This window comes from Primulina eburnea, chromosome 6, assembly GCF_022965805.1.
Source record: "Primulina eburnea isolate SZY01 chromosome 6, ASM2296580v1, whole genome shotgun sequence".
NCBI classification, from domain to species: domain Eukaryota; kingdom Viridiplantae; phylum Streptophyta; class Magnoliopsida; order Lamiales; family Gesneriaceae; genus Primulina; species Primulina eburnea.
Window position 1 is genome coordinate 1,915,393 of NC_133106.1, and position 10,193 is coordinate 1,925,585.

General features: G+C 34.0%; 1 protein-coding gene across 1 annotated transcript; it reads left to right on the plus strand.

The window, feature by feature from the left end:
- Positions 1-1,822: 1,822 nt before the first annotated feature.
- On the plus strand, positions 1,823-2,983 carry LOC140833677 (uncharacterized). The gene is made up of 2 exons (XM_073198001.1): positions 1,823-2,023; positions 2,588-2,983. Exons 1-2 carry the CDS (start codon positions 1,823-1,825, stop codon positions 2,981-2,983), a joined length of 597 nt encoding a protein of 198 aa, XP_073054102.1.
- Positions 2,984-10,193: the final 7,210 nt, after the last annotated feature.

The following is a 10,193-nucleotide window of genomic DNA, read 5'->3' on the forward strand; positions in this document are numbered from 1 at the left end:
CCAAGGAGCTTGAGAAGAATAAATGTATTGATGTTCGTCACATTCAATCAAGTGAAAACTCATCAGATCTCTTCACAAAGGCACTTCCTACGTCAATATTCAGAAAACACATATATAATATTGGGATACGCAATCTACGAAATTTGTGAAGAATTGTTCGTGTCAACATGAGGGGGAGTTTACGTGACTGCACTCTTTTTCCCTTACTATGGTTTTTATCCCAATGGGTTTTGCCTAGTAAGGTTTTTAACGAGGCAATATAAAAACACGTAATGAAAACAATCATTATGATCATCATCACAAGGGGGATTGTTGAAAATTAATATTTAAAATGTGTGTATTGAATATTTGAATGTTGAATATTTGAATGTTGAAAATAAGAGTTGTAAATATTGAAAACTAGTGTGTGATGATGTAGGTAATGATGTATTTTATTTTTGGATTATTTGTAAAGATTTCCTATAAATAGATCTCTCATTTGTGAAGAAAATCACAATTGAGTAGAGAGAAAAATATTATAAAGTATGTAGTTTGGTAAATTTTGAGACTTTGAGATTTTTACTTTTTACCATAAATTTTTACTTTTTCACAACACTACCGACTTTGTTTAGAGAAGTTTACGTAGTAAAGGGGAAAAGGAATCTAGTATTTAAGTGTTGAATTTTTTTATTTCTTTATCTGCATGCAGAACTACACGTGCTTAATTTTGAGAAATTTTATGCTTATACGTATTGCATATATTTCAAATATTTTTTTCCTCTATACTGAATATTCATATACTAAAAAATATGTTTAAATAAGTTTTTTCCTTTCATCTAAATTGATTGAATTATTGTTTAAAATCAACTAATTTTTTTTGTTTTTAATATTTTTTATTTTGAGACCACTATTTTTGTAATTTGATGAAACCTCCAAACGAGGATTCCTAATAAAAAATAGTTGTTTGATAATATATTACATATTAATAGTAAAAATTCCATTAATAAATAAAATACGAGCCAAAATGTATTAGTAGCTGAAATTTAAATGACATTATATTATATATATATATATATATATATATATATATATATATATATATATATATGTATATATATATATAGTTTTGTTATCCTGCACACCCACCGTGCACACCTCCGTGAGCACCTATGAGGTGTCACTCACCCATTGGATGCGCAATTTTTCTATATTCCATCACATCCATATGAGGTGTCACTCACCCACCGTGCAGGATAACAAAACTGTATATATATATATATATATATATATATATATATATATATTAGTCATGAAGACACAAACATATACTAAATTTTTATTATCAGACAAAACTAAAATTTCTCGCTATAATTTAAAAACCAAGTAAATTATGTAGTGAGGCAAATCATATCACGAGGATATTCTAGTGATATTTTAATATCTTGACATTAATTATCACAATTTTTTTTGGCAAAATACCGTGTGAATTAATTGATAAGTATAAATATTTTAATATGCATGTGATTGAGATAGTAAAATAATAGCAGGAAAATCTGGTAAACGAGAGAGCTGTTAAGTTTATTAAGTCAAATAAAAGAAATATTCTTCTGTAGCTTGTTAGGATAGGTTTGTTTCCACTTTTTTCTCTTCTGGTTGTTTACTAAGCTTGCTTATTATTATTTTCTGTTTTCCCATGATAAGGCTATTTATAGACATGTTCTAGGTGATCGTTGTTTTCGCCAAATGTTTTTTATTTGTCTTTAATATTCAACCATTGGTATCAGAGCTTAACAAGTTGTTTCATCTGTTGTTGCAGTAGTTTTTTTGAGTGATCACGGAGAGAATGAGCGACAACAAGACTTTGACGACAATTCCTCATTTTGATGGTCATTATGATCATTGGAGTGATCTGATGGAAAATTTGCTCAGAGCCAAGGATTTATGGATCTTGGTGGAGAAAGGGTTCAACGAACCTAAACCAGGAGCTCAATTAACTGAATCTCAGCATAAGCAACTTGCGGAGGCTAGAATCAATGATCACAAGGTCAAACAATATCTCTTCCAGGCTTTGGATCACTCTTTGAACAAATCTTGGACCGTTGTTCATCCAAGATTATTTGGGATTCCATGAAGCTCAAGTTTGGAGGCAATCCTAAGGTGAAGAAATCTCTTCTCAACTCTCTCAGAAGAGAATTCGAAGTTTTGGCTATGAAAAGAGATGAAACATCACTGAGTATTTTGCAAGAGTCATGACTGTCTCTAACAAAATGCGTAGCAATGGAGAAGAGATGCTCGACTCGAAAATTGTGGAGAAGATTCTACGGACCCTCACTGAGAAGTTTACCTATTTTGTGGTGTCTATCGAGGAAGCCAAAGATACTGACAACATATCCATCGATGAATTACAAAGTTAATTGGTGGTACATGAGCAAAAATTTCGACGGTTGAACAACGAGGATGAGGATCAAGTTCTGAAGGTAGAGGACTGGTCTGGGTCGAGAGGCAGGGGAATGGCACCTTCCAGAGGCAGGGGTCGAGGAAGAGGAAGGACATAGTTTAACAAAGCGGTTGTTAAATGCTATAAATATCACAACTTGGTCATTTCCAGTATGAATGCCCAGAATTGAACAAGGAGGCACATTATGCAGAAATAGAAGAGGAAGATGAATTATTATTGACGGCTTATGTGGACTTACATGAAACCAAGAGAATTGATGTGTGGTTCATAGAATCTGGTAGTTCAAACCATATGTGTGCTAATCAAGGTATGTTTACAAGCTTGGATACCACTTTTTGCCATACTTTTAAGCTTGGTAACAACACCAGCATGATAGTTGTTGGAAAAGGAGTTATCAAATTGAAATTGAAAGAAATTTACTATGTCATTGGTGATGTATACTATGTACCTGATCTTAAGAATATCCTCTCAAGTGTTGGGCAACTTCAAGAGAAGGGATTGACAGTGATATTCAAGGATGTTACATGCAACATTACCTATCCCTAGAGAGGCACGATAGTAAAATGCCTCATTAGCACAAACAAAATGTTTGTTCTGTTAAATGAAACTTCTGGAAAAGTCTCTGAGGACAGATTTTGTTAGAAAATTTGGTTCCAAAATGTATATTGTTTTGATCGCAATAATGTTGTCCTTAAAGAAATATTGTGCCACTATATTGTTGCTGGTAAATGGCAATTTCCTTCCAAGAAAATTCAAAACAAAGAATAAAATATATAGACATCAATTTCTATATATTTTCCAAAGACATATTAGAGAAAAATGAAATGATATATTTGTTGTATTTTAGTTTAGAGGATGAAGTTGTATTTATAAAACAGAATCATCTCCTCCAAAATGGTGTGACTTTTCGAATAGACACCTTTATGAATATTGAATAAACAAGTATCTTTCATTTTAATTGTTTATGAATGGACACTAACCTCATTGGAAAATTTCCACCGAGTCATTCAAAAGGTGCAATGATTCATTCCATTACAATCACAATTCATTATTTTAATTACAGAATAATTAAAATAATAATTCTGAATTAATTTTTATTTTAATTCTCAAGTGTTTATCTTTATCTTTGACTATTAAATATATCGTGGAGAATTTCCCTCCACACTAGTCAACACTCAAATACAAATTATTTGATGTATTTTCACTTACAAGAACTTCACTCTCCTCTTTCTGTTTCAATGTGGAACTTGCGTTCAATAGTTATCACTAACTATTTCCAACAATCCCCCACTTAGTTAGTGATATAAGCAATCAAACCTAAAATTTTATGCAGTATAGGAGGTGTCTTTCGACTTAAACCTACTACTTGTATAAACACTTCAAAACGTTGTCGAAATATATGGCAGTTTAATTAACTTAAACCACAATTTCTATATGATAAGATTGGAAATGTCATACACAAAATATTAATTTCTCTAACATGTTCACCATGAGCTTTAGCACCATATTATGGCCATGTGCTACTCCTGGGTTCATTAATACTTACAAAAGTTTTATTCTCAAACTTTTGATAGAAGCGGCACCACTTCTTGTGTTCACATAGGCGAAGGACCTTTGAAATCTCGTTTGAAATTTTTTGTTCATAACCGAACTCAAACCTTCACTAAGAATAATTTATATTCATCCTCTTCTTTCATAAGTACTACATTGATCCTAGTACTTGCTACATGTCATTAATAATTTTTTGTTACCAATTAAACCTTTAGAAATGTAGGGTTCCTACTATTAATGACAAATGAGAATAGTTTTAGACCCATTGAAGTTGTAGTGTTTTTTATTATATCTCTCGAAAGTCTTTTTGTTAATGGGTCAGCTAGGTTCTTACTAGACCTAACATAGACAACTGTTATAATGCCATCAGAAATTAGTTGTCTTATATATTAATGTCTCAAAGCAATATGTCTAGACTTGCCATTATAAATGTTGTTAAATGCTTTTGACATAGTTGCTTGACTATCACAGTGAAGAAAATCGTTGGCATTGGTTGTGGCCACAACTTTATATCTAGCAATAGATTTCTCAGCCATTCTGATTCTTTGCCTGCTGCTGCTAAAGCAATGAATTCAGATTCCATTGTGGAATGAGTAATGCACGTCTGTTTCTTCGAAGCCCTTGATATAGCTCCTCCACTCAAAGTGAAAATCCAACCAGATGTCGATCTATTGTCATTGACAATAGTTATCCAACTAGCATCTGTATAACCTTCTAGCACAGAGGGAAACTTATTATAGAACAAAGCCAATGACTTAGTCTTCTTCAGATATCCGAGAACTCTTCCAATTGTTCTCCAATATTCAGTGCTAGGATTATGAGTGTATCTTGAAAGTTTGCAAACAGAAAAGGCAATATCAGGTCTTGTGCAATGCATAGCATATATTAGACTACCTATGGCACTAGCATAGTCCAATTGGCTAATGGATATGCCCGAATTTTCTACCAATTTGTTCGAAACATCAAATGGGGTATTAGCTTCTTTTATTCCTAAGTGATTAAACTTAGACAGAACTTTATCTATAATGAGACTGACACAAAGAAAAACCCCACTATGTTTGGCCACCTTGATTCCTAGAATGGTATCAACTTCTCCTAAATCTTTCATTTTAAACTGAGAAGATAAGATTTAGTTTCATTTACTCCTTGCATGTTCGTTCCTATAATTAACATGTCATCGACGTAGAGACATATAATCACACTGGAATTTTTGGTAAACTTAGAATAAATACATTTGTCTGCACCATTATGACTAAATCCATGTGATAAAATCACACTGTCAAATTTTTCATGCCACTGTTTAGGCGCTTGCTTTAGTCCATATAAGGATTTCACCAATTTACAGACTTTATTTTCATTCCCAGGAAGTATGAAACCTTCTGGTTGCTCCATGTAGATTTCCTCATCAAGTTCACCATTTAAAAACGCTGTTTTCACGTCCATTTGATGAACATGCATATTATAAATTGATGCTAAAGCAAATAATGCTCTTATTGAAGTGATTCTCGCTACAGAAGCATATGTGTCAAAATAATCAACACCTTCTTTCTGTCTAAATCCCTTAGCTGTAAGTCTCGCTTTAAAAGTATGTAGAGAACCATCAATGTTATATTTCCTTCTAAACACCCATTTACAACCAATGGGTTTTGAGTTTGGAGGTAGATTAACCAACACCCATGTTCCATTTGCGAGAAGAGAATCCATTTCATCATTTATCGCTTCTTTCCAAAAACTAGAGTCTCTTGAAGGCATTGCTTCATCATATGTTTTTGGATCATCTTCTAAATGTAAAACAATAGGTATTTTATTCAACAATTCACATCTGCTTCCTTCAACCAAAAAGGTCATTTCTTCTGAGAAAATAAAATAATGACCCAATTTCTTCTCTCTTCTTGCTCTTTGACTTTTCCATGGTTCATTAGGAGGTTCTGCAGATTTTCGTTTCTTATTGGAAGAAGAATTAACATCCATTGTAGTGATTTGTGTTAGATATTTAGGAATTTCTTTGTTTGATTGTGTATTAACTCTTGGATCTTTAAGAAATCTAGTTTCTAAAAATTCGACATCCCTAGACTCTATAATAGAATTAGAGTCTGAATCCAACAATCTATAAGCTTTTGAATTTTCAGCATATCCCACGAAAATACTTTTGAGAGTTCTAGGTCTCAACTTGGTACTTTTAGGATCTGAAACTCTATAATAGGCTAGACAACCCCATACCCTCAAATAATTAAGATTTGGCCTCTTTCCTTTCCATACTTCATAAGGACAAGTTTTAGTCTTCTTTGATGGAATTCGATTGTGTACATGACAAGCTGTTAACAATGCTTCTCCACATAGATTTGTTGGTATATTAGCATGCATAAGCATGGCATTTATCATATCTACCAATGTTCTATTTTTTCTTTCCACCAAACCATTTTGTTGAGGGGTGCAGGGTGCACTAGTTTGATGGATTTAACCATTTCTTCACAAAAGGCAATAAATTCAATTGGAAAATATTCACCACCTCGATCACTTCGCAGGATCTTAATTTTCTTTTCTAATTGATTCTCAACCATGACTTTGTAACTTTTAAACACATCAAATGCTTGATCTTTTGTTCTCAATAGATAAACATGTGTGAATCTGGAATGATCATCTATAAAAATTATGAAATATCTTTTTCCGCCTCTAGTCAAATGTCCATTTAATTCACATATGTCAGTATGTACTAATTCAAGCAACTCAGTTGTTCTCTCATTTTTAGGAAAAGGTTTTCTAGTCATTTTCTCTTGTATGCAGATTTCACATTTTTTAGAATTTTCATTTGGACAAGAAATTAAACCATGCTTTGACATAAATTTAATTGACTTGAAATTAACAAGAGATAATTTAGCATGCCATAAATTAAAAGGAGATTCAAGCATATATAAATGCAGAAATATCAGAAATATCAACTTTATTAATACTTAGTTTGAACATTCCATGACATGAGTATCCTTGTCCTACAAACACACCATTCTTAGAAAGTATAAGTTTTTCTGATTCTATTACAGCCTTCAAGCCCTTCTTGCACAACAAACTTGCAGAAATCATATTCTTCCTCGCATCCGGAACATGTAGTACATTCATCAAGAATCACTTTATTTCCAGAGGTGAATTGCAATTCTATAGTTCCTCTTCCAAGTACCATGGCAGTATCATGATTTCCCATCAAGACTTTGTCTTCTTTCTCAGCAAGTTCATAGTTTTTGAACAAACCTTTTTCATTGAAAACATGAATAGTTGCACCGGAATCATACCACCAATCAGCAGATTTTTCATTTGTTGCCATGTTGCATTCTGTTATCATTCTTATCTTTAGATCAGCAACCATTGCAACAATATCAGGAGGACTTGCTGGATGTTCAACAAGATTTACAGTCCTTTTTCCAGCATTTCCTTCCACCTGTTGGGGAATTACCCCGAAGTGATGTCGATCACGATGATAATAGTACCCAAAAATGCGGAATAAAACAACCAACAAGAACACAAAGATTTACGTGGTTCACCCAATATAAGCTACGTCCACGGAGCACTGCAACTTTTATAACCGGAAGAAATATTACAACAAGTGTATACACCAATACACTCAATATTTCTCACACTCCCAAACCCGAGTATACCGAGAAAATAATTTCTCTAACTCACACAAGAGAATTCCCGCACTCAAGAAAAAAATACACTCTTTTTTTCTATGCACTCTCTTTTTATCAAAGCTGAAAAGCTTTTGATTTTGGGATACTAAAAGCAAACAAGGAAGGCTCAATTTATAACAAATTCCCTCCTTCGACTTTCAGCTTCTTTCGATGTGGGATAACCAAATTCTGAATATTTTATTTTGACGTGGTCCCCACACCTTACCTAACAATTCTCCCACTTGAAGACTTGATTTCAATCATGTCTTCACACCATCATTGCAGCAGCTCATATATCTCCATTTATACTTGCAGTCCGATTGAAGTTGAACACAACTTCAGTTTGTCAATGGTTACTGTCTTTGTGAGCATATCGGCTGGATTCTTACTTCCAGGAATCTTCTCCAGCATCAAGATTCCATCTTCCAGCACCGATCTGATGAAATGGTACCTAACCAGTATATGCTTTGTCCTAGCATGATAAACAGGATTTTTTGCTAAATGAATAGCACTCTGATTGTCACAGTGTAACGTGCTATCTTCAAGCTTCTGACCCAATTCTTCCATAAAGGATCTCAATCATACCATATCCTTGCTAGCTTCTGTAACTGCAACATACTCAGCCTCAGTAGTTGAAAGTGCAACTATCTTTTGCAATTTAGACACCCAGCTTACAACTGTGCCACCTAATGTGAACACATATCCAGTAGTCTGGTCTGTTAGAGTAGGTGCCCGTCGAGCCAAGTGTTGGCCGAGTGTTCACAATGAAACTCTATGTATAAACGATCTTTATTTTAATTATATTTGAAATTATTGTTTTGACACATCTTTATCTGTATACCCATGCTAGTTGCATAGATAAAGTCCTTGAATATACAAATAGTAGAAAGAATATGAGATGCTCATATGATGAGTATCATGAAACTCATATTTGGAATACTGTATATTCTAAACAGTTCCTAGTCGATTCAGCTGCCGCTAAGAAGGATATAGGCCGCTCGAATTTGAGACTAGTATCTGCGATGTGAGTACCATGTTTCATTGGTAGGGGACATTGTGATGTCCAAGCATGCAGATAGGTGCTCCTGGCAGAGTGCACCGAACAACCCTCCATTAAGGACTTTCCAAGTGGTTCTCACTTATCGAGTGGAAACGTCCTAGTTTATGGTTGTACACCATTAGTCCTTATGACCCGGGACAACATTGAGACTCTATGTGCTAGCATTGCACTTTGACTTGTTTACCGACTCTCAAAGGGTCATCAGGTGGCAAGGTTGGGTGTTCTGTCGAAACATATAGGAGTCGATGCATTGTAGTCGGGGATTCACCGCTTACCTTCAGGTATGGATATCCTATGTGTTTTCATGTATATGTAGTGTGAAATCTCTGATCAGATTATGGTGGTAATTATGAAAGGAGTTTCATATATTACACCATCGATGCAACTACGGCATGACACATAGTATCGATTCATTGACAACTCTCGATATACCAATAGTTGTCGAATCGGTCGGGATATATGAGATGAAGGGACCGTACTATACGTTAACCATAATTGAATGGTCTTTGCAGGCACTATCATTTGATACCTAGGGAATCATGTAAGCGATGCTGCTAGGCGTTTAACATGATTGGTTGGGTACTATCAGACTTGAACTCTGACATTCTTATTATCAAGGAGTTGATAAATAAGAATGGAGCAATTGGGGTATGCTCAAATAAGGACATGTTTAGTCCGAATCACATGGAGATGTGAACCCACGGCTAGGTGTATCAGTGAACCATTGAGGGGCCACACAAGTACTAGCTTTCTAGATCCCGTTGAGAAGTAAAATAGTTCAATGTGTTGAACGGCTTATAAATGAGTTTATAAGCGTAAAGAAAAATAGAAGTATGACTTCTATGAGATAAATGTAATTTTAATTTATGAATGTGTTCTTAAATTAAAAGTTGGCCAAATAAATAATGTATTTGAAAATTGTGATTTTCATAAACATTATTATGGACTAAATTAAATTAATTCGAGTGTTGAATTAATTAAACACTAGTGGACCTAGTAGAGTCCAAATAATTAAATTAATTCAAGTGTTGAATTAATTAAATCAAATTGAGTCTTGTAGAGCTCAATTTAAATAAATTATTTAACTAGTGGACTTGAGTAAATTCAAGTAATATTTAATTAGTCTCAAATATGTTTGAGATAATTAAAATTAGTCCATGTTTTTTTAATTGTTAAAAACCATATAATATTGCATGCATGGGAGGTGAAGGGTTGGGAGACAATTTTGCAACATCCAAGGCATGGCATGCCCTTGGGACACACAACACCTTTTCCTACAACCAAGGCAAGTCTCCCCCTTCTTCCCAAGATGCCATGGCCGAAATTGTGGGTGATTCCCTCTCAAGTTTTCTCTCAATTTTTCTCTTCAAGTGTTGAGGAAGAAATATACTTCTCCTTGAAAAATCCTTTTATTTTTCTAGTGCAAAATAAGAGGGGTTCTAGTTTGCAAGTGGTGGGCCTAATTTGAAGGAAAGAAAGGAGTCCA

What these genes read in the sequence shown, in the direction of transcription:
- LOC140833677 (XM_073198001.1), top strand. Translation starts at nt 1,823, where the DNA reads ATGAGCGACAACAAGACTTTGACGACAATTCCTCATTTTGATGGTCAT. An exon ending in CTAGAATCAATGATCACAAG is followed by an intron (nt 2,024 to 2,587) that starts GTCAAACAATAT and finishes GGTCATTTCCAG; the next exon opens with TATGAATGCCCAGAATTGAA.